Genomic DNA, 25864 nt, shown 5'->3' with positions numbered 1-25864 from the left:
CCAGGCACTGGGCAGCACAGGGGAGAAACAGGCTCATGCACCCTTGTGCCCCAGACTAATAGCATCTGTAGCTTTTGAACCTCAACTGCAGCAACGCAGCAGCTAGCCAAGAGGTTGGAAAATGTGTGAGGCTTTACATGACTAAGCCTGTGCTTCAGTGAGCAGAGCTCCTGGAGGCCAGCCAGCTGCCCAGCTGATTGGCTCACATTCCCTTTCATTTCAAAGGGCTCTTCAGCATCCCTGGCTACAACCCCTTTCCAAAAAGGGTCATCATTCAGAGAAAGGTTTTGGCAGCACTTCCTTGGAAGGTGGAGGTGAAAATGAATATGGCTGTTCTGCTTAAAGTAAGGAAAATGCATTCAGGAAAGGAAAACAATAGTATTATTAAAACTATTAATAGCACTTAGACCCAGCTATTATTACTAACCCTACAAAAATAACAGCATTAAAATAATGACCTTTAATCAATAAAGGATTACAGAAGCAGAAACTCTGGTTTTAGACTACCCTCAACAATCCCCTCCAGACCTTCAAATACTCACAATTCGATCTAATGAACATCTTCTACCAATTTCTATCACCACCAAGAAAAAAGTGATCACATGAGTAATAGAATGCGCTGCCAACGCAAGGTAGTAGGAGCGATGAAGTTCACACTGAGCATTTTGCTTAAAAAAAATCTTAGAAAATTAGAAAATAAAATAAATATATTAAACCCCTTAATCTGTAATTATTCCACATTTATAGTATTTCATATTATTTTGTCATTAGCTTTAAGCTTAGAATACTGAACTCTTCCATTTTTGCTACCTGAAATACATCTTATCCTTCTGCTGCTGAAAATTATTTTGTTTTGTTTTTAATTTCAAAATTGTTTTTAAGATACCTGTGGGAAAGCAAACACACTGGGATGTTTAAGTATAACAATCTAGCAATGAGCTGAGAAGAAATTTCAGATGTGGAGGAAAGGTCTGTAGTAGCTTAACCCATGGGAAGCATATATATGCACAAACACAAATATATTTTGTTTCAGGCGACTGGATTTAGAACTGCAGGTATCAGAAGCAGAGACCTTGCTGCGTGCAGTAAATATAGCCAGTGCATTAGAACATGACCCTAAGTACCTTCAACGAGTATGTGGTCACAGAGACCAAATGAGTTCCCAATCCGGTTGTAATTGGAGCGGCTGTACAAAAATCACACTTAGCAAATTTGGGAATGCACTTGTGGGCTGGTGCAGTTGTTAAGGTCTTGTAAAAGTCTGCTGCATTTCCCCCCAAGCCTACGCCAATTGCTCCAGACAGCAGACAGGCACACAGCTGGCTGACACGCAACACCGCTGCCATCTGACTTCCTCTCCTCCACCTTGGCTGCCCCAGGGGAATTACAGGGGACACCACGTCCAACCCCTCTCCCCTCCTGCCAAAGCGACACCTTTGAAGCTGTGAACACTGATTGCTGCTCCATCCCGCTGCACCTTTTTAAGGTGCATTTCGGAAGTTAGTAATGAAAGTTTTCCAGATTATTTTTCCTTCTCTTCCATCGCAAGAGGGAGAAGAGAAGCTTCCACAGCTTGGTGGACCGCATTCTTGGTCTACACAGCAGAGTGACCAGACAGTATCATCCCACCATATACAATCTCATCCCTGAGGCAGATTTCTGATGCAAAACCAAGCCACCTCCACAGAGGGATTCGGTTTCATTCCAGCTCACACTTTCTAAGAAATGTATTTTCAATTCAAAATGACCAAAGCACACTACTTGAGAAGCATCTGAAGAATAAATCTTCAAGCAAAAAATATTTGAGAAATATATATCTAAAATACAACTTGTTAAAGGGAACATTTAATGGGAAAAAAATCCATGAAATGGATTGAAATTCTGATGAAATTCTGTCACATCAAAAACATTCATTAACACTGTATTTGTATTGATGAAGCTCTTCCAACTAAAAACATTTAATATAGCCAAAATAAACTTTTCTTAGTCTCCAATTTTCCATACTTCTTGCAATTTTTCTGTATGCCAGTTTAAGTTCTGTGTTTCTTTCATCCCTTCTTTTTTAATCTACCTTATTTTGCATTATTCATAAACACTTTGTTTCCTTGATCGTACTCTTTCTTGCTGTGAGTAATGCAGTGAATTATGAATGAAAAATAATCAGAACTTCTTGGCTCAATTCTTCAGGCAAAATGCACTCCAGGTAAAACCGAACAGTTTGATATTTCCAACAATCTCTCACATTTCCAAACGAAACCCTTCATTCTCAAGTTTTTGGAAAGATTTTCACGAGCTTTGATTCCAAATGAAAAAATTTTGTAAGTTGTGTTATTATCCCTTAAGGTAGAGGATATAAAAAATGTCAAAATAATGACTACTTTGGTACATGATTATTCTATTTATTCGCCAGCGCACTTTGATATTACTTTGTATCCACTACTGCGGCACTACCGACACAAAGTATTATATTTAATTCCACATAAATACTACTTGTTCCTATGTTTTATTGATGATATAAGCTCAACTGCATTAATTTCTTCCACGCAATTTCAGCAGAATGCATTTTGACAAGATGTAATAACCAGTCACTGCACGATTCAGAACAAAAGGGTGACTGCAACCTCTACAGGGCATTTCTGCTTAGCAGAGCTCCCGCTTTCCTCTTCACATACCATTGGGACTGTTTATTTTGTTAACTTCAGAGACAATGATGTCTTCATTGGTCAGTGAAAGCATATTGCAACAGATAGGCTGTCCTGAGATTGCAGCCCCTTTCTCACTCCTCCCCCGCTTCTCTAAATCTGCTAAAGCTCCAAATGCTGTTTTGATTTCTGCAAATGTTTGACCCATATGCCTAAAGATAATTTTGAATAGAGGATTTGGGGCTTTTAAGACTGCATCAGACAACAAATATGCATAATGTCAGCGACCTCAATTTAGCTTCCAAAATAGCACATACAGGACACCAGGATTAAGGGTACAGAGAACAAGCAAGCTGCTGTTCTGCTGCTTTTCATTTTCAGAGCTTACTTAATTAGAAAGCCATTCTGCAGGGATACAGCATTAAAAGACATAGGAGTAGCAAGAATTGTCAGTAACAGGGAGAGTAAAATTGAGGAACAGAGCTCAGGAATCAAGTGATTTATAGGCAGCAATTTTTGTTTAATTGGAAACAGGAGGAGTTTCTTATTAAGGGCTATGTTATTTCTTCCACTAAGCAGATTTCTGATGGGAAGGCAAAGGAGTAAGCACTGCTTAGCTGTCCTGGAGCCACCCACAGACTCAGCATGCCAGAGGGGCTGCAGGAGATGTTGACTCAAGGTGAGGCTGATAGGATTGAGGAGCCCTGGGACAATACCTAAAAGCAATTTACCTGCCTCTACCACATAAAAGAATGGCCCAAAGAAAGTAGTTGGGAAATGCAGTTTGTTGGGAAGCTGAGCTAACATCACTACATGAGCAGTGCTCATTAAAGTGCAAGAGTTGAAGTATTTTCTTTCTCTACCAGGGGCTATAGACAAGTGCATAAAGGAACGTGCCACTGGATTAATGTTTGGGCTTAATTCAAGGACAATATAGCTAAATGTGAAACAAAGCTGCACTGGTAGTCAAGGTCTTATCTCAAAAGATGCTGATGTGCTGTATCATTAAAGAAAGCCTAAGGGCAATCAGTAGCAGAGATGGCACAGGAAACGTGTTGCACTAGGTAAAGGATAGCCTGTGCTGTCTTTACACTGAGTGGAAATCTTCTGTTAACGATTCCTGTCCTCAGTCAACTTCATCTCTGTTTCAGTGCACACCCATCACTGCCTTTACAAATAATAGTTCTTTTTCAGACCACGATAGACATGAGTGACACCAACTCCAGGACTTTCTGTTAGCTCCACCACAAACTCTTTCTCTCTCAGATGAAGTTCCCCTAGTCCCTCACACAAGGTCTAACACAACAAGCTAATCCTCCCGCACTGTTAAGATCTCCTCCTGAGTTCATGGGCAGTTGCTCAGCAGTTTTATTTTGGACTGATCCATTACTGCCACCCCAGGCTTCTCATGTTCAACAGGTTACGTGATCCAGATACTCCAGAAATTACCCCACAACAGGAATGAAAAAATCAGCATAGCACCAGAAGCACTTTACAACTAAGGAGCCTAGAAGCTGTGTACTGTGTTATTTTCCCTTATTCATATGTTCCCTGTTTGACATCCCCTAACTGCTGTCTTCCAAGTTTCAGCCCTGTGTCTCTTCCTATCAAAGCACAGGTGATTTGCTATGCTTTCCCAAACGTACAAGTCCCCATATAAAAGAGTCCTTTAGCACCTGCTCTCTCAAGGCATTAGATTGTAACCTTAGGGCCTTCATCAATCTGTGTCTCCACCTTTATTAACTGCAACTTCAATTAAACCAAAGGGACTGGGAAGAAACTTGGGACCAGAGCTTCTAGATTTGAACACTCTCATAATAAACTCTTATCTTCTTTCTGCATAATAAAGCAACATCTATTCTAAGAGCTAATTAAAAAATAAATGTTAAAGTGAAGAGATGTATATCAGTGGTGCTCAGATCACGTCTGTACTACATGCGCAGAGGTGTGTACTATACTTCTGCTGAAAATTTCTGAGCTGGAGAAATTCCTTACAGCAAAAGCCGAAACTGGTGATGTTTGCTACTGGTGGTTGTATTGTTGTTATTAAATTTCAAATCTCTTGAATATTCTTTGAAAAGAGAGCTTGTTCTGATTTCTGTGGAAGGATTTTCTTCACAGTAACTTTGTTTCCTATTTCTCGGCAGTGGAGCAATTTATTCTCATGCAAAGACCTTCTTGTACCTCGTTAAGTTGCATATTTGGAATCATTTTTCTTTCTTATGAGTATTTTGTGTAATTGGTTTCTTTTGTGGATAAAATGCTTTCTTAAGCTATCAGGTGTTCTTCTGATGACTGTACAAATATGAGACCTATGGATATCATGAGGTAGTGAATAAAGGTAATTTGAGCCAATACTAATGGTAACAATCCCCTCTTCACAAATACATATAATATTTTAGGGCTAGATTCTTCTCTTTTTCATTATCACAGGAGAAAGTTAGCTTCATTGTGAGCTGAAGAGAATCTGCTCTGATTCGATGCAATAAATCTAGAGAAATTCCACTGAAGTCTCATCTCTCAACAGATGCCCTTCGTTTATTGGGGTGGATCCAGGATAAATAACTCCAGTGACATAGCTCAAATGGAGCTTCTTCACTGGTCCGTTTATAAGAAGTGCTACTCATATTTTGGATACTGTCTTCAAAATAAACAAGTAAGTGCATCCATTACCTTCTACTGATCGTGATATTTTCATTTCCATGATGCCTCCAGGACATAAACAGGCAGTAGAGGCCCAACAGCATATCCTTGGTAGTATTGCACTACAGCAACTCTTAGCTGAAGAGGCCATAACAGTCCCTCAGAAAGTCCTTTTAAATGACATCTGGAGGTTATAACAGCAACAATATAGTCCAGAAATACTTCAAATCCCGGGTGGGCCAGAGGACATGAGGCTCTCAGAGCTGTGCAGCACCAGAGCAGCTGAGCTGAGTGTCTCCAGGGGGCCCTGGAATCCACAGGGCCACTTACATAATGTGCTTTGCCTAAAAGTGGTGCTGTCCCACAGAGTGTGAGGTTGTGGCTATTTTTGAAAGAGAAGAGAGACAAGAAAGGTGCTTCAGGCCTCTTGTGCAAGGGCTCTGGCGCTGATAAGTACAGACCTGAGAAAACCATGGTGAAATCGACTCCACAGTTTTTGGATCCTAGATGAAACTGAACTCTGAATACTGAACTCTTAAATGCAGCTTAGCAAAGTATTTTTCAATCTCTCACGTCCATCTTGCTAATTGATAATTACAGTGTAGCCTATGTCTGACTATTGGCAGAACATCCACAGCAGTTCCACTAGTACTGCAGAAAATTCTCTCTGAGCAGAGTGATTTCTTCTCAAATACAACCATGAAATGAAAAGGAAACAAACAACCTATTTCTCTGTCTCTCTAGTGGCATTCTTGTGCTACTCAATGGAGAAAGAAGAGAGTTATCCTATGATTAAGTCAGGCATCTCCTTTTATTGAGATAGCCTGCTCTGCCCTCCTGCTCCATCTAAATTCTTCAGCCTGTTTTGAGTTCTGAACACATAGCAAGGTGTGTTTCTTAAGGTACATGCTTGGTATAATTTCGAAGGTATTGATTATTGCCAGGGAATTGCATGCATTTTTAGAAATAAGCCATCATTAGCTTAAAAAACAATCTCACTGATCAAGCCTTACACCACACTTTGAAGTTTATCTTGTGCTGACTATGGCTGATCACATTAGAAAGTCTCTGCAGGATGGAAGCTCATTGAAAAGTCTGCTTAGAAAATTACTAAGCAGTCAGTCCTTCTGTTAATATCTGTTAAAATGAATGTTTTTAGACTAGAAAGCAAGCACTATCTGAATAAAGATCAAAGCCGTAGAAGTTTCTTTGAAAATCTTTTCAAGTAGTTGCAGCTCTGTAATCCTTCGTAACAACAAAAGCTATTCCAAAATGTTTCCTAACTCACTCACTCTCAACATGAATTTGGCTTCCTCTTTACTATCAGAGATGTACATCTCCCCAAACAATGAGCCAATTTAGCAACTGACTCACTATTTTCTAACGTACCCTAATGAAAAAAAAATCTACTTAGAATCTAATAGTGAGGTATCAGACACATACAGATATACATGGTCAATGTGCATGCGATGGTTATGTTAGGCAGACACTGGAAAATATTTATACAATTTATCACAATGTCTCAATTCCACCAGTGTCCTCCCACTTGCCTTGGAATTAGGCAGCAGGGCAACTGTCAAACTGGTGAATAAGTCTCGGTATGTTTCTGATCATTAGCTCTACTTCTGATCACTGTCTTTCATCTTCAAACAAGGCTGCATCAAGGCAAAAAAGAACTGTAGCATTACAAGCTAAGATTTTCTTTTGAGGAAGTAATGTATGTCTGTTGTTTCAGCAAAGCAGCCTGTTCTTCTGCTCACCCACACACCTCCAAGCATATCAATAAAAGGAAAACTTCCTTTGACATGGGAAACGCTTTTTAAAACAAAATTACCTGCACCTTCCTTTGCTTTTCCAGAAGTTTAAGAGTGTCCATTCCTTTTCCCAGAAGACAAGCAGAGGTTAAGTGGATGAATGACTGAATGTTAAACATACTCCTCCCTACTTACCCACGTCTTAATCTGCGTGGAAAATATTTTTAAAAAATCAATTTGCATTAGCTGATTTTGAAAATTAATTTGGGTAAATAAAATTTGGGTAGGCACCCAAATCATTCAGATGCTCTGAATTTTTTACACTTTTAAACTATTGTGCTAGAATTGGAAGCTTAAAAATGCCCAGAGCTTGAGGCAGGTGTAGATCAAGCAAATAATAAATCTTAGTATTTCTAATTTGATGAAAACAACAACTTCATGACCTTTCTTAAGTGCTCAAACAGCAGCCTCACCATGAGAGATAGCTCAGCTGTTCATGTCTTGGATGAAGACCACTTTGGAAAAGCAACCAGACCAAGTAGAGAAGCATATTTTTATCCCACTGCTGAGTTCTATATTGACTTTTGCTCTGCTTCACAGATGGGGTTAGGTGACTTTCCATTTTTATTCAATTTTTTTACAGGTTGTCAAAACGATCAGTTTGGGCCAGATGATCTAAGGTTTACTGAGCTTTTTTAAACTGCAGTCCATGTTTTTAATCACCTGAGAATGAATTACTGCAATATTGTCAGGTTTTCTGTTAGTAAACTTAGGTGTAAGTATGTGCCTAGCAGGAGTTCAACACCGAAGTCAGAGCTACTGTCCTTCACTTTTCTTCTTCCAGAAATAACGGTTCAGTGTTTTGGCTTCTGTACTTCCAGGAGGGAAGTGTAGGGAAAGTTCTGAGACTGAGTATAGCAATGACAAGTTGGACTTGTCCCATGTTTGTTATATAACGAACATTAAACCTGGATGTACCATTGCAACTAAAAATACAAAGTCTGATGTTAGTGATGGCTACACTGTGTCCATGTTTTACTGTTACCTTCACATCTCTCTACCCCCATCAGATTTTCATCCAGATATCCTCCACTTTCTTTGCTTCGTGCTGTATTACTAAACACATTCTTTTTTTTACTTGAGATGCAACATTGGTATGGAACGTTAACTACAACTGTTTAAAACTTTACAGCTTCATGTAAGAACAGCACTGCCCAAAGGTTCAACCTAATTAAAAATAGCCTGAAGGCTTTTACTTCCTGACACTACAATGAACTTAAAAGGAAAAAAAACCTCTTCTTGTCTGCACTGCTATTACTGGATTACAGAATGCTGTGCAAAGGGAGGTTAATGGAGCCACCCTCATGATTAAGTTCAAGGGATTAATGTTTCAGTTCAGTTGCTTTTTATCGAAACATTTTTTTTCAAAGGTCATATTAACACTGACTATTGCAAAGTGAGGCAACTCTAATTACCCATCAAGTTCAAATGAACCATGCAGAAAACTTTGGTTCAGTGATGGTTAGCTGCATCCTTCAATGCAAAATATGACATATAAGGTAACTAAGATAACTCATAACACTAGAGAAACAACAAAAAGCCTGTCCTGCTGCATAGAGTAGCTTGAACTCATGCCTGTTAAAGGGCAAAGACAAAGTTCACTTATCTTTAGGGGGAGACAGTGATTGACTGATGGTTTTTGGATCTACAGTAGTGGTAACATTTAAGCACAGGCAAAATCTAACCAGTTCAAACAAAAGAAACACCTGCACAAAATGGCGTGAAGTGAAACTCCTTCCCAAACAGAGATCTGAAATGAGTATCAGTCACAAAGAAGTGCTGCAGATGAGTAAAGCTCATTTTCCTCACTGAAGCATTTCAGATGTTTGGGAATCTTCCACTACCCTGTCTTAGCAACTAAAGGAAACTGCAAAGCATGAATGTGTCTAGAAAACAGGACCTGGATGCTGCTTAAAATCCAAGCTTGCTTCAACAGTCCAAGTAGAGACAAAAACTTCCACAGAGAAGTCAGGTGCTCCTGTCACATTCACACCTGCCCAGTTTTTTCTCTCTGCATACAACCTGATGTGGGTTTCTGTTGAGCACCTGAGCTCCATGAAGAAGGGAAGCCTCTGGGTGTTTTGCCCTTCTTAAGGTTTACATGGATGAATGACTGCCAGCTCCAGCATTGCGATTCAACCAACCAGCAGAGGTCCAGAGGTCAGCTCTTCGTAAGTATGGTGGATTATGTTCATGGAGCTATGCTGATAGACAACATGCAAAATCATAAACAAAAGCAAGCACCTGCATGCTTAAGTCTGCTCTATGGTATATTTTTCACCTTGAAGTGAAATTGGACATTTTAAAGTCTCCTTGAACAGATGTGTCGGTGATACTGCCACCATCTGTTTTTTTGTTTTGGTTTTTTTTTGGTCAGACTTTTTGCCAGAAAAAGGAATAGATATAGTCCCTGAAAGGTACATCTAGAAGAAACAGGAAAAATAAACAATATTATGACTTACTAACACCAAACAGTGCTATCTTGATAACAACTTGCTGTATGAAAAGAGTGCGTTGAGGAGGGACAGACTATGCTTAATTAGAAAAAAAAGTTATTTAGAGCACAATGTGAAGCTACAGGTGTGAGAAGGGCACAAAGTGCCTTCTGCCTATGCTGTCCTATCCCAGACGGAAAGATTAAGGCACAACCAACCAAGGACCAGGATGAAAGAGCAGCCCCAATGTAAGTGACTGAAATACCAGCACGGACAGAAGTCAGTCTCTTTGGTACCTCCCTTCATCACATATCTCAGTGTGTGAAGGCTGCACACTCCTACAAGGAAGAGTGAGCTTTTCTATTGACATCAGTGGATTTGGTCCCTGGCCTCTCATTCTGAAGTTAATACAGTTCATCCAAGTATAGTTCACCAGAGAGTCAAGCCTGAACTGAGATGAATCCTATGGAATTTCACTAAGCCCTTTGCTTTTTTTTCCACTGAGATTCCATCAAAATGTATAACATGACCTCCTCAGAGCTCTGATTTGTTTTCAATTTAATTTCATTTGTGTGTATCACTGTTGGTAGCTTCTATCTTGTAAAAGTTTTGTACTGTGCAAAATCTAATTTAAGAAGAAAAATTGGCAGAAGCAGCATCTCCTTTTCCATTAGAAGTACTTATCTTTTTAATGCTCTATCTGTGTTTTATTACTGTTACATCTTCTGAAGGCATTAAAAAGTTCTCAAGAGGTCTTGTAACTTTACAATGTGTTCTGTGATGCCAATTCTGATCACAGCCTAGTTCAAGATAAGTTTAATGAATGCTGGAAAAATACAGGCCTCTCATGATAAGTGACCGTGCTATTTGAGGAAGCAACAGTATACTCTGAAAACAATGATTGCTTGGGTTAGAGCTCTCTTTAAAATATGTGTGGAATACACATTTTTACTGAGGATAACAGAGACTAATCTTGAATTCTGGGAGTATTCCAAATGGTGGTAGGCAAGTATCAGAACTGCATGAGATTGTTAACTTGCACAAACCCCTTTTAGAACAATGACTTACATAATACCAGCTTTTCACCGTTTAATATAAAAGTATTTAGAGCTACAGAAATGCAGACAAGCATTAGATTTAGTAATGATGATTGGAAAATTAATTCAACTGCAAATGTGTAACAGTAATAAGATTATTCTGAGTTAGTTGCAGAAGTTATTCCTAAAAAAATCTTATCACTCACGTTATTTAAACTTTCTTACATATCAATTAGTTTGAAATAATAAGTCTTTAGGCTATCCACTAATTGCAGCACTGTAGACACAATCTGTATTTAAAATTATGCAGTGAAAATTAAGCCAAAGCACCAAGCAGTCTTGGCTAACAAAAACGTTTTCCTAAGCCCTTCGGATAAAGAAGGAGAGATAATGGGGGCACTGAATTCACAGGAGAACTCTTTCTCAGTTTACTATTCTCTGCTTGTCACATGTTAACACAGAGTACCAAAGCCACAAGCTGTTATCCACGTGTTTAATTTGCAGTGTTGCATTTTCAGTGTATTCATTTTCTGATCATATGGTGTGACTGTTTGCAGACAAAAAAGCGAAGAACTTCATTGATTAATGCAAAGGAAGGACGGCAACACATACAACCCGAAGAACAGCTGATTAAGAAGATTCTGCCACAGGATCATTTACAAGTGTAAGGTAAATGTGGATGGGTTATTTTTTTAGAAGACAGAGGGAAGCTGTTTGCAGAGGAACATCTAGTATATACATGAGGAAAAGCCACCATTTTTAGTTTCTAACTGCTGTTATGGCTCCAGGCTCTTAAGAAAGGCTTCAAACTACTTTTAAGTCTTTCTGTCTTTGCAGAATTGATATCAGGAGAACAGAAGGTTCCCTTGTCTGCTTGTATTTTATTTCACTGATATGCTGAAACTCCAGTTTGGCACTTGTGTCATTAGAGCTGGTTTATTCTGGCACCTGTCAGAGGCACACAGCATGGACTGCTGCATCAGTCACAGCTGCTGACTGCAGCCGGTGTCCTCAGCAGCAGCAGAAGTGATGGGAAGAGGAATTATTTTTAAAACACAGCTACTAATTGACAGGTGTTCTTCCCTGAATCCTCTATGCCTACAGTACCAATGAGGAGTCAAAGAGAACATTCAACTGACCAAAACAGATAATGGGAATTATGTCTCCCACCACAGAAATTCGAAGCAAGCAGCTGAAATATTCTGTGTTCAAAGGTATGTCTGATGGAGGTAATCAAAAAGCGTGTCTCAGATTGATGCTTCTTAAAATCAGACAAGCAAGTTGCTCTCTCCCTGCATGCCACATTAGCAGCTACCAAGCTGTTTCACCCTACTGTCCCATATGCTCTGTACTTCATTTTACTTAATAAGAAAAGGCAGAGCATGGAGCTTTCTGTGTATGATATAACTCTTCATCTTCAGACAGCAGTGATTTACACTTTTGTGCATGGAAAAAAGACAATCTCTTTGATTATCAGCCTATCTACTGTAAGATTTCCTACTGTCAGTAGCCTGCACTTAATATGTAACTCTGTAAAAAGACACTCAAAGATGTTCCCTACTGCATGCATGTTAATTAAAAAAATGTTTCTAGATGCTCATTAAATGGCTACAGGAGGAAAACAAAGGTGAATACTGAATCAGTGCTCTTATGGCACGTGTGTTTGTTTGTTTGCATATCCTTACTAAACATGAATGAAAAAGGGACAGCATCTGGTAATTTCTAAGTGAATCAAAATAATGCCTTCATGGGCACAAGCAGGGATTTTCTATAATAATTTACTTTACTGATGTATTCATACTACATGTAGTTTGTTCAGGAAGGACAAGTAAAGAAAAGTCTCTTGGTGAGATATTTATCAAAGATATTATCTTTTTTTTCTGATCCCCAGTGTATTATAAGAGAGAGACATGCAGAAAGCCTCTGGATGCTAACAGAATTGGACATGAAAATGGACACTGTCCTGGTGGGGGGCCTAAAACAGACGATCACATTAGGGAGATGGGGTGGTGAAGTTTACTAGCCTAGAAAACTTTTGGAAGTGAAACACGGCAGGGCACGGGATGCTCAAAATGCAGGAAGCATTCATATTTACATTTGTATTCTCTACTTGTGTTTGTATGAGAACACGGACATCTAGTACACATAAAAGACCTCAGAGCAAGCTTACTGCTTTTTCATATTACAGCAAAAAAAAGCATTTCTGCATCTGACAACAGAGATGATCTTGGCCTGTAACAAATCCTCAAACATGGTTTGTATCACTGAACTGAATCTACTTCTGAGGAAGTAGCAACCGTTAAGAGGCAGTTAATATTACGAGAAATTAACCCCAGACTTAAAAAAAAATCACTTAAAAAGTAAAAAATCCAAATAATAATTTAAAAATTTGAATTAATTTTCAACCAATTGGTATTTTCAAGTGTGAGCCCCAGGAGTGTCTATCTGAATACAGATGGGAATGAAGGGTATTCCAGGGCAAGAGGAGACGCTAACACTGACATGAAATTAGAGAGTAGTTACTGCAGAATTTATTCCATTCTGCCACACAGAGAGTGAGTCCCTGCTCAGAATTACAATGATTCTTTGAGAGAAAGACTGACAGTGAATTATCATTCCCAGGAGCTTCTGTAATTTCCAAGCAACTCAGCATTACACAGACTTGCACATCTATCATGCCTCAACTTCAGCAGCATTACAGCATCAGTGTAAGGTGTAAAACTGACAGAACAGGGAAAGATTTAATTGCTGCCAAGGTCATCAGTGCCATCAGGAATACTAACTTCTGAATCCAAATAAGTGCTCTGAAAACCGAACCTTCGGAATTTTCAGCAGAAAGGCCAATTCTGTGATCAGTAATAGTACATGGAGATCCCCACTGACCTATGTAACACCCTGACAAAACTCTGAGCCAAACAGGTACTTCTAAATATCCCAATATTCAATAATCTTACGAAGAAAGTCAGAAGACAATCTGTGTATATACGAATAGCATCAGCATCAGCAGTTGGTGAAACAATCTGCCTTATGTGCTCCAAGCCCTATGTTTTATTCAGGCATTAACACCTCCTTCGTGAATGTGAAGATGTCAGATGTGAGCTACCACATGCAATATCATTCTCACGGGACACACAGTAACTTAACATGGAGACTGACATTGCACCATGCAGAATTCTAGTTGTACATAACAGCTACTATAAGATTTACAAAAATCCAGGTCTAGAAAAGATGTCAGCTTGATTCTAGACAGCATCTACACATGGCTGAAGCCCACTGAAATGCTCTACTATGCACTGAAGAGTTTATCTGAAAGAGCTCAAAGGAGAAGAAAAGTGTAGCAGTAAATGTCAGACCTTCCTTTTCAGAACTCTCATTGGCCATTCCTTCCTGGTCAAAATGTCCTACTGGCAAGCTATTTTGTATGGAATAAAAAAAGATGCATCTTCAGACCAGACTTCTAAGTCCACATTCTCTTATTCTGTCTCAAAGATTTATTTTAAGTTTCCGCTGTTGACACAGACAAATCACTATTAGCTAAATGAAAGTTACTGCTACACTAATATTTATTAGTGGATTCTGACAGCTCCTGAATGAAGCTCTGAATTTAGGTAACCTCTCTAGATTTCTGTACAACTACTATAATGACTTAAAAGGATTGGATACCTCTCCTGCATATGCTCTGATGTCATTCCTTCTGTTCAGCCTGAAGCCAGTAGTGTCTCTCTCCATATGGGAGAGAGAGCTGAGATAATACTCCTTGATGGCCTGCACAGAAGCTTGACTTCTCCCTTCTGTGCTGCCTGACCTCCTCCTATCCAGCTGCTTCAGAGCATTCAAAATGCCTTACTCTGCGGTTGCACCAGTGAGAATGTAGGGCAGAAAGGAGGGGAAGAAAAAAAACACAACATTTTTCCATCATTCTCATATTTCCTTTGGAGTGAGTAGAACTGTGGAGTGATGGATGGATCACATGAGGTGTCGTAAGTGGTTATGTGATGCCACTAGAGGTTCTTATCTTAGGTCTGAGTTGCTTCTAACTGTGCAGAAGCAATTGAATTGCCCATTCCTGCCATTCTCCAAAGATATTCTGACTTAACCCAAGCAGGGGGTATGAAGTTGGCAGCATACTGTTTGCAATGTAAGTGATGTATGACAAGAATAGAGGTAAACACTTCTGTTCTTTTAAATGTCCACTGAGTTGTTTCAAGGCAGATCAGACCTATTCCTATGCTTCTGCTTTTCAAGAAAGGAAGTCAGAACATTCCTGAGGAAGAGAAATCAGTATTCTCACGACACCTAAACACAAACAACAACAAAAATTCCAGTTCTTTAGTGAACAATTGCCAATTTAATGCCGCCGTCTCAAGTAAGTCACTCTTCTGAATACTGGCAAGGTGCCGACACATTCATTATAGCTCTACTTTCTTTTGTCACAACTACTTTGTTCAGGAAACCTGCCCTTTTAGGTACCTTGCCTGTATCCAAGAGGAAAACACATTCATGTAGCCAGGGCCCCACCTAGCAGCTCTAATCTTTGACCTTACCACAGTGAGAGAACTAAGCAATATTTACAATCAGCTGCATTCTTTTTGAAGTGTTTGAAAGTATCTTTTTCTCAATAGTAAAAACATTAAAATGAATAATAAATATATAATGATATATATAGAGATACATGAAAAGTATGTTAGTGTCCACCTGGGCAGAAACATGTAATCCACAGAAAAAAAGAAGCCTGAGAAGTTATAGCCACATGCTATCAATTAGTCATATTTACTTAGCATTTGCATTTCAACAGAATTGAGACGTTAATATCTATTTTGTAAGACCCAGATCAAACATACACAGCTGGTTCTTTTTTTCTTACTCTCCCATACGTGTCCCTGGAAGTATACCTAGTAAGTATTTAGAAAACAAACAACCTTTCCTATGCATTCTGATAAAACATCCTCTGGGAAAGCACAAGGAATTGCCTCACTCATGTTGGCCAGGGAGAAGAGGAGCAATCACAGCAAATGTGTTCCTTTTCCTCTACTGAAGGTGCATCTCTAACACTGGTATTGGTACCACACTGACTGGAGGAGTACTCCCAAAACCTGAGCCTTTGTTGCCACTAGGAAGGACTATGAATCACAAAACAACTGTTAAGGCTTTGTATGGGACAGCGAAAAGCTAAGCAGGGATGTTCCCTGGCAGAGAGGATCTGCAGTGCTATCCAGAAGGCTCCATTTACTCCTGCACATCTGTGAGTTGAGCCAGGGGACTGAAAAACAAATTATACCTGCTTGGCATGGAACCAGAACCCTCTGCACCCAGGTACCTGCAGCAGAACAGTAGGTTCCGTTACCAAACACAATCCTGTCAGAGAAGATATGGTAGTTCTCTCCTCACAGGGAAGCAATGTATACCGAAGCATTCCAGAAACTTCAGTAGAAGGAGAATTATTAAATATAAATACAAACCAAACAGGATTCACCGATTCAGTGACAAAGGCTTGTGGTTTATAGCCATTTCCTAGTGAGGGAAAACTCAAGACCTCCTGCCATGACTGTAGATGACAGCAGACATCCTTGAAATACTACTACATTGTGTTAGCATGTTCTCATCATTAGTCCTCCTATATAGGACTTTCACCTTTCTCCCGAGCTTTGATTGCCTCTCCCCAGTTGTCCTGTTCCCTTCCTCATCCCTTAAAAACTCACTCTCTCACCTCTAAATTTTTGCCTTAGGCTCTACTAATTTCACTTTACTGATTTCTCCTTTCCCTCCCCCCTCTGCCCCTCAAATTTTCTTTCCTGCTCTCATGCCCCAATTAATCATTTCTCTCACTATCCCAACTCTGGTGTTCCAGATGACAAATATTAAATTTATCTGTTTGGTAAGCTTAATCTTGAGATGTGCCCAGAATTCCTACCTTCAACACCCTTCCCCTTTCTCATCCACGACATGTAGATGCTCTCAATTCATACCCCTGTAATATCCCCTCACATCAATCTTCTTTACCTCTTCGGAGAGACATTTAATAGTGCCTGTTTCTCTGATATGTGAGTACTGCAGCTACTGTGAGCAGAGAACAGAGGATATTCTGATGATCCAAAGGGCTGTAGAGAGAGAGCTTGTATAATCATGCTGTGACACACAGCCCCTGACCACTGCACTGAGGTGGGGCAAAAGCAGCAATAAATAAAGCAGGCAGGCAGACAATGGGGTGGGGTATGATTTGAAGAAGCCACAGATTGCTTTCCCGGTACAAAAAGAATGTAATGGCCAGTGGCAGCATATGTTATGCAGCTAGCAGATAATAATCAGGGCTGAAATTGCTCAAAGATTTCAGAGGAACCATCAGGCAGTAAATTGTGGACACTCCTGACTCAAAGTTTTGACATGTAAAATGAAAACAACATTAGCATTACTAGATAAAAAGGGGAATGTTTCACTCACTTTCACTATAGTCTCATATTCCATTTCTACTTCTGTTTTTCCTCTACTTCTTGTTCTTCTATGCTCTTTAAAACAAAACCAAGGATCATTTCAATTTGATATGATTAACAATTACTCTAAGCTGAAATGACATAATTTTGTTCATTACAGTAAAATAACAGCTCTTTAATCTACGTATTTAATGAAAAACATAAGATTACTTCATGCTTCTGTGTGTGGGCTCATTAATATTTGACTAGGTAGTAGGAATGTGTTAGTCAGAGAAATCACTCTATTTATCACAACCTGTCACTCCATACTGGCAGAAGATAATATTTCAGCGGTGTTACGTGGGAGATTTGCTAAGTTGCAGATCAGGCACATCATGGGAAATGACAGCTTTTTTTTTTTTTTTGGAGAGGGGATAAGAATATCTGAATTAAAAAAAACACAAGCATCACCTATGCTACTTGAAGGCTGTGCTTGAAGAAATACCTCCAGACATTGCAGCAGGAGGGCGTCACACTGCAGTCATGGCCAATGCCATGGACTCTGTGAAGTTTGTGAAGTTTGCATGGAAAACCTTCAGTGACAAATGCAAGTGCTTATGAGAGTGCTGCAGACTTTCACCAGTCAGCTGATTCCCTTTGACTCAGCCCTGCCGCAGTGCCTGAGCATGATGAGATGTGGGACCCGTTGCTGCTGGACACAACACTGCTGTGCCTGTGTTCAGATTCAGCATTTCTCTCTGAAACTTCTGTTTTGACAGTTTCAAAGAGAGGCAGGATTTTCAGGCTGTCCCTGAAGAAGATCTCATACTTAGAAGACCCCAAAATGCTGCAGGCAGCTGCATGCTACTCAGAGCTGACCCACTGGGATGGCTGTGGCTCATCACATACACTCTACACACCCTGAGCTTCAACTCTCTTGAAGAGCTCTAAGGTGTGGATTAGGGAAGTCCTGAAGGTATTCCAACATCAAACAAAAAGACCCACGGTTTTTAGCTTGCAGTTATAGTTACTAGAAGATGGCTACAAAACTATAGCCCTGAACTTAGAATGAGGGTGACTTTTTGGTTCTTGCTAAGTGTAGCCTTCAAACAAAATTAACTGTGCCATTTTCCTCTGGCTGCAGTATGCTTTATTCTCTGTTGTGTTAAATAATGTGGTCGCTGTCTCCTTTTACTCTATAATAAGCATGATTTCAGTGTTAAGTGATTTACTGCTTCATAGCTATAGCAACTGAGTGAGTCTATTGCTAACTTGGTTCTGTTTGTAGAGTTAAATCATGGCTCTTATGATACACTTAGTGCGACTAAAATCTTGACATTTTGCACCTCGTGTACTTTAAACCCTAACATGTATTCAAAGTAATACCACATATACCTATTGTATATCCAAGAGCCAGAGCTGTAATGGCATTAAATGTGATACGGTGATACTAGGTGAGAATCAGCCCTGGAACAATCGCATGCAAGTTCACTGAGGTCAACTTTATTTTGCCTTAGCTGTTGGCTATCATGTTTGCTACAAATGAAATTGCAAATTGAAACCTTTAAATAGAAACAAACAATAGCACAAAATAAAATTATCTGTTTCAATATTGAACATTAAAATAGCTTAATAACAAAAATAATACGTTTTCAATGTGCCACAAAGCATTTCCTCTCAAAGCAATTTTTAAAAACTGAATGTAATTATGGAGCCACTTCCTTGGTAATGGGTAAAGAAGCAAAACAATACATTTGAGCACCATGTCCCCTTTCTATATTCATGCAGATTTGTAAATGCCTTATAACTGAGTCACAATAGCAGGCAAAAGAAAAGAAGTTAGTTAACAGTGTGGCTGGATTTGGTTGAAATTCTTAATAAAGGAACTTCTGCCACTGTGTTATACTCTGTTGAAACAACTGAAAGACACCTTTATTTATTTTCTCCTTGAACTCTTTCTCACCTTGGTACCAGTGGACTTTAAAGCTGCATTAGCACTGACACAAATGGTGTTAAAAGATACACTTTGGGTATAAGATGTTCAGGCAATGGGTGCCAGTGATTGTGGTAGCTTGCACCATTTTGACATGCAAAATGAATCTAAAGTATTAGCTGAGGAAGCAGAAAGTGACTGTAGCAGAAAAAAACGTAGCAGCAAGAAGGTGAAATGTAAAGTGTAAAAAGAAAGCCACTTTTTTTCCTATAGTTCCTGATCAGTTCTCCTGATGCACTTTACTTTTATGTTCCTTTGATCTCTACACTTCAGTGGTTTTGTGCTCCCACTGACAGACAAATCAGAGAAGGCGTTACTTAAAACTGGCAGTTTTTACAAAATGACATACATGTTTGCAGCACACAAACATTCTCTTACTCTGGATGTTAGTCTAGTTATTTCAGTGAAGCTCATAACTGTTCAAGCCTCGTTGAGGTTTGACTAGAAATTCCCTTTAAACCAATCTTGGAAAACACTAATGAGAATCCTCTTGCTAAACTCCTTTGTTTGTGCAGTATTACTGCTTTTTGTTACTTTTGGCACCAGTCTTATCAAGCCTCCCTGCAAAGGAAACATTTGTGTTTGTGAAAACGTGCCCACTCTGCATGCAGGTGACCACCGGTCTGTACTGGTCAGTGCTCACACACTAGGATTTGGGTGTGCAAAGTAGGCACGCGTTTGCAGTGGTACAGATGTTATTTACCTACCTGGAGGATGAACATCAGGCTCAAAATAAGTAAACATTAACCAAAAAAGAAAAAAAAAAAAAAAAAAGCAGCAGCAACATCCAAAAGAGACAACAATTCTATGAAAGCAAACCAAGCATTTTTTTCCCTTTCCTTATTCAGCAAGTACTCAAAACACAGTCCACCAAATTTAGCAGAGATATCTGGATAGCATGAATTGCACAGTGATGGGAAATTACAAAGTTACAAGATACAACTCTTCAGCTGTCAGTAGGGTGCAAACGGCTCAAATCCAGTCCTGTTTATGCAGTTACTAACAATACAGTCTGTGCACTTGCACCATTAGGATTTTCCCAATCCAAATGACGTTAGTGTAGCAGACGTATATTATATATTACACACACGTATTTACCACAGGGTGCTCAATAGTTTTGGAGATCCAGGCATTGTCTTGCAGCATAAGAAAAAGAAAATCAGAAAGAAACACAGGGATTAAAATGAATACTGACTTTCAAATTGTTTTCTATTCTGAAGGTCATAACTGTAGTTGTCATAAGCACATGATCTTAAAATCCCCGAGCACCTTCTTGAATCTAGAGTGAGTAACATCACCTGGAATGCACAGACATTGTGCTAAGCAGCCTTTTGTGAAATCTCTAATGTATGGATAATACAACACAGAAAAAAAACATACTTTTCCAAATCATAACTAGGCAGCCAAACATCTGTAGCATTTATTAGAAGTGAGACAACAGACACACATGGGAACACCACTAGTGATGGGGAACTGTTAAAATATTATCTGCTATTCATTGCCTACTGAAGGCTGGTTTCCAAGTAGTTTTCTGGAGACACCTTCTAAAGCAGAAAGTCAAGGTACCATTCAGTGCAAGTTTAAGCTTTTACAATACTGACATTGAATATATTCTGGCTTATCTGATAATTCTGAATGTGTCCTCACTTGTGCAAATGGCCACGAGAAATGCTGCATTTTATACCTTCTGTTTTCTAAGATTCCATGAAGAGCTGTGGTGTGTTCTCATTTATTGTGACATTATTATAATGAACGAATGCCACAATTAGTCCAGAGTTCTATTCTTGCTTATGCACAGAAAGGTGGCTCAGAATCTGACTATTCACTGCCATAAATTGTTCTGACATAACACCTCAAATTGAATGTTGGCAATGTGACTGTATTCTTTACAATTATCTTTTGCAAACACTAAAAATTATGATCAAGAAAAGCATATTATAACAGGAAGAATAAAAAGGGAACACTGCTTATCCACAAAGGCTGCTTCACAGCACATCATTTATTCTATAAATAATTCACATCTCTCTCAGTTGTTCTGCAACTTACATGTGTTGCTGCTGGCTCAGCCTTTGGCAAGCATTTACACTGTTTTCAGAGACCACAGCAGCAAAATTCACCACGTTAAAGGAAGAAGAAAAGATTTTGAGGAGTAGTGTGGAGGCAAATGGAAAAGTTACAAGTCATGGTGCAATCCAGGGGACTTGAGATTTTTAGATACAGATCCTCTGTGCCTACCTCTTCCTTTTTCAGTGCTGTAATGCTCCTACAAAGGGCTTGGCTGGCTAAAGGATTCCACTTCACTGGTGATAACTGGGGGAAAATCTTCCTGCTCAAACTCTGGACAGATAAGAAGCCAGCACTGTTCACTGGCCACTAAACTGAGGAAAAAAAGGAGCCATATGGATGACAGTAATACTGTCCAGTATTTAATCAATGGAGGCTCTGGCTTAAGTTATTATTAAGCCATGACTCCCTTTCAAAAGTTATTTGCAGCCGTTTTGTATACTGTAGAGTTAACCTTCAAAATAATAAACCAGATGTGTTTTACATAAGTGTTCTTTATATAGGTATCTGCAAACAGAAGACTGAATTACAAAACAAAACAAAAAAGGAAAGGAAAGGATAGAGGGCATGCTTTCCCATGGATGTAATCAACAGCAGGGTTGCACAAACAGACATTTAGGACAAAATCTAGCTCATGGCAACATGGAAACAGGACAAAAAAACGTTCAAGGTAGCAACTTGTTGTCATGTTTAGTAAGTTCTGAAGCTTGATTGTATTCCTATCTTCCTTGGATCAGAAAAGATCCTCTGCATCTTCTAACAGAAGGACAATGCACAGGTAAAGTTCTTTTTAATTGATCTGACTGTGAATTAGACAGAAAAAGAAATGCAGGAGGAAAAGAATGGCTCTGGGTTTGATCTCAGTGAAAGAGAAAATTCAGATTAATTATTTTGTGTGGCTGTGGAAAATCACTATTTAACAATAACATGAGTGAAACCAATCACTGCAATTTTGCACTGAAGTCACACAAACACAATGCAACTGCAGCAAGAACAGCCTTCACATGCACTATTTCTCTTCCTGGGCAAAAGTACCTTTCCATTCCTGCTTATGACTGATTACTTTAGTTATATCATTTAAAAAAAGAAAACACAACTGTTTCTACAAAACAGCTCTGTAAATGCCAAAAGATTGTCAGAATATATATTTTTCAGCTGAAGAAAAAAATCCTTAACCTCAATACAAGATCCATACATAAGATCCTTTATAACTATCAACTTTACTAGATGTAGAACAACATTTATTAGCTTGCAGGCTGGACAAAGATCAAGAGATTAAAATCTGTTTCTCAGAAACATATTTCCATTAATATAATAAATGTCAGTAAGATACAGTAAGTCCAACTGAGGGCTCTTTCCTCCAGAGTTCATATTCCTCTGGTCAAGCATGAACAGTTAATGTGCCACGCTAACGAGGCCAACAAGATTCTATGAATGTCTCCGTGGATGATTTTAATTGAAAATCTCAAAGACACACTCATTTAGGACACAGAGTCAATCTGAATTTTGCTACTGCTATCAGTCAGAGCACACTGAATGACACTCCTCACTCTGCAAATGTAATTGGCCATCTGCCTTAGTTTGAGAGCTAGTCAGACAACCCCTGCAAATCAACTGCTTGTCACAAATAAGCTCAAGGGAGTTGGTGTTACTATAGCTAATCCAGAAGAGCAGGTTGGCAAAGGATTATTTTAGTGTTCATCAGCAGTTATGAAAAAATGACCAATTTGGTCAACTAAAGGGGATGAGAATAGTAGCAAAAAAGACCTAGATTCCTATTAGGAATGGGCTAAACAAAGAAAAGAAAGAATACATTGTATTTTTACTAGGAAGAGCAGAAGTACACAGCACCCAAGCCTGGAACTCCATGACTGACGCCTGGTTAAGCAACAGCTAACCTAGTTATTTCTGTAACAACAGAGACTGCCACAGTATTCTTCCCTCTGTCCTCATAGGAAACAGGTCAAAGAGAGTAAATGCTTTTAGAGAAATAGACTCATTGGTCCAGTTTGGCAAATGTATCTCAATATCTGACTGTTCTAAATTGTAATGTACTTATGCATGGATTTTATATGAAAATCATCCCTGGGGATGTGAAAGACCATGCCCTCTGATCTTGATGGTGAAACAGACATTCCTGTTTCATAAAGGATTCTCAAATTTGGAAGATTCTGAACCAAAGAAAATTATTCTCCTAACATATCCAAAGTAATTTCAGTAGTGTCTCTGAAATGGTTATGAGCAAATGCCAGTGAAATTGAGATTAGCATCAGGTAAAAGGGTGCCTCAAACTGATTCAATGCCTCATATTAATTACATATTTTACAATTCTTATCTGCCAAATTGCTTTCCTTTGCAACTCCCAATAAGTCGTTTTGCTGCTAAGGTCTCAACTCTCCCATCTGCAAAATGGTGTGAAATAAAAACTTGCAGCTCAAATTTTAATACTGTTAGAATCTGAAAGCAATAGCATAGTACTGTCTTGAAGAGTTAGCATGATAGCATAGGCAATTTTAAATCCTTTTCTTGTTAAATACAGAGGATCGCACAGCTTTCTCCGTAGTGAAAGGAGGTTTATTTCCTAAGAATGTTTAGAATCCAAGTCCTTTTTCTAATGAAGTGTCAGATAAAAGGATCTTTTTCTCAAGCACCAAAGAAAACATAATCTATCCAAATTTCATTAAACATTAAATGACTGTGAAATAAACATATCTTATTTTTTGACAAATTGCTATTAGTTCTATCTATTTGGAGAGATGTAATACATATGCCAATTAGCTTCCACATGAGTATGTGAGAGAAATCCCTTCTATCCCTATGCCCAGTATTGTATATTAAGCTCATTAATTTGTGTCCAAGAAAAAATTTTCAGTTTCACTCTTTTCTGAACCCAAAGTTAGCATTAACAGATAATATAACAGCTGATAAACTCAAGATGCCTTAATATCAATTTGCTCAATGGAACATTCTGGTAATTTTGAACTAATTTAGTACAGCAGTACCTGTTCAAGATCAATTCACAGCAGACTATTTCCTACTTATTGTTAATTAAAATCATGGATTTCCTGTTACAAATAGCATATAACTCTGAAGAATTAGCTACAAAACCAGTGTGTTATTGACTCAGCTGGTGGACTACTTCTAGACTTACTGACTTATTCTGAGCTTCACAAGAACAGCTGCAGTAAGCAACAGTGAGGCCAGGTGATGAGAGAAAAGTAGGAGATACTCTGAGATTTATCTTCTCTAAGTTACAGAACTGCAGAATGGCTTAACTGTGATTTTATCTCCAGCCTGAGGAACTGAGAGCACAGTAGGCTGGAACTCTTTCTTGGCACAATAAATCTGGGGACCACCCAGCCTTGCTGCCTGAATTCCAGCCCTTTCCGGCCTTGAAGAGAATAATACTCTAGCTGTGCGCCAAGCAGGATATCTGCAGGTGGCATCTGGGTTTGACCTAATCCACCCACACTTCTGTTGTCAGAATTATACAAACATTTTTTCTCCTGATTGTGCTGGGTAGATATAGGCCAATTATTTCACTTCTGGAACATGGTTGTAGGAGAGTACACAAGAATGGGAACAGTAAAGAAAAATGGGTATGGGGGAGCAGCACCGATTAATGAAGAGTCACCCGAGGCTTTTGGTATGTTGCTTCCAAGCATTCACGTTCCTGAGATTTAAACCTTAATTCAAATGTCAGAATTACCAGGAAACCAGCATCCACCAGGCCAGAAAAGAGGCTCCATCACCATACCACATTCCCAGAGACTAAGAGCTGTGCAGTTCCTGTCTCTTTTCACTAATGGCCATAAACTGAAAGAAGACACAACTACAGGAGGTGTGTGTATTGCTTTTGCTTACTAATGAATCAGTGTCTTTATTCTTCTCCAAATATCTCTGCCTGATTCCCACAGCAAAAAGGTAAAATCTACTTAGGCTCTTATTAAGGAGATCTAATCAATCCAAGCATTCTGTACTGCATTTTCACAGAAGTTTAAGATTGCTATGGCGAGAAGGATGTACAAATGTAAAAAAAACTTTAGAAAGCAGCTCTGCAGATTTCTGAACAGACAGATATTCAGAGCTTTGGCAAATCAAGTGCTGGCAATCAAGTGCCTCTCCACTTGCACTGAATCTTGCAAAGCCTTGTTGTTTGTTAGGCACTCTGTCAGAAGATAAAAGTCAACAGGCAGAGCATATATCTCATTCAAAGCCTCTTCTAAAGCTTCTTTTATGAAAACAAATAAGCTAGTTGTCTGAGCCCTGTGTGTGTGAATAATTTAAGAGTTTAAACTGCAACTGGTAAATGTTACGAAAAATGACATTAACAAACATCAGACTGGAAGATTCCTAATTCTCAAAGGTGCAGAGGAGCTCATTTCAGCAGCACCACTCTGATGCACTTGTAAGAAGACCTGGACCAAAACTATTGCAATAGCAGGCCACCAGGTAAAATTCTCGTACCAAAAGTAACCGGAGATCTCTTTATTCACCAGGTTAGGTGAATAGGCTACTTCTGTGCTAGGCTACTTCTGCATTTTAAGATGCTGTATTAAGATTACAAGATTAAAAAGGCAAACAAAAATATCTCACAGCTTTACAAAACTAGGCCTGAACATTCACAATTTCAGAACTATCTGCAGTTTAAAAGTATCCAACCTTATTACTAGCACTTTCTTTGACACCCCAAAGATACCTGTCAGACTTCCCTTAAAGGTCTGGAGTCATGTGAAATCCTGTACCTTAAGGTTGCGGTTTCTGTTCAGTGCATTAACTGTTGAAAAATCTTCCATTGTTCTTGTAAGGTGAGAGAAGGCAGATGCTCC

General features: G+C 39.0%; 1 protein-coding gene across 5 annotated transcripts in view; it reads right to left on the bottom strand.

Annotated features, from left to right (window-relative positions):
• The window catches only part of PLCB1 (phospholipase C beta 1), a 368401-nt gene that overhangs the window by 2675 nt on the left and 339862 nt on the right, over positions 1-25864 (bottom strand). For 2 of the 5 annotated variants that reach the window (XM_052672147.1, XM_052672155.1), the window contains exon 32: positions 17010-17074. The exons of 2 other annotated variants lie outside the window; for them this stretch is intronic. In XM_052672147.1, coding sequence (XP_052528107.1) covers positions 17036-17074 — 39 coding nt within the window. In that variant the 3' untranslated portion in view covers positions 17010-17035. Of the gene's footprint in view, positions 1-17009; positions 17075-17099; positions 20108-25864 lie in introns of those variants that run through there. One more of the 5 variants, XM_052672139.1, reaches the window with a different exon arrangement.

Source organism: Tympanuchus pallidicinctus, unplaced genomic scaffold, assembly GCF_026119805.1.
Source record: "Tympanuchus pallidicinctus isolate F22 unplaced genomic scaffold, pur_lepc_1.0 scaffold1, whole genome shotgun sequence".
Lineage (NCBI taxonomy): Eukaryota > Metazoa > Chordata > Aves > Galliformes > Phasianidae > Tympanuchus > Tympanuchus pallidicinctus.
This window is presented reverse-complemented; position numbering and strand designations above follow the sequence as displayed.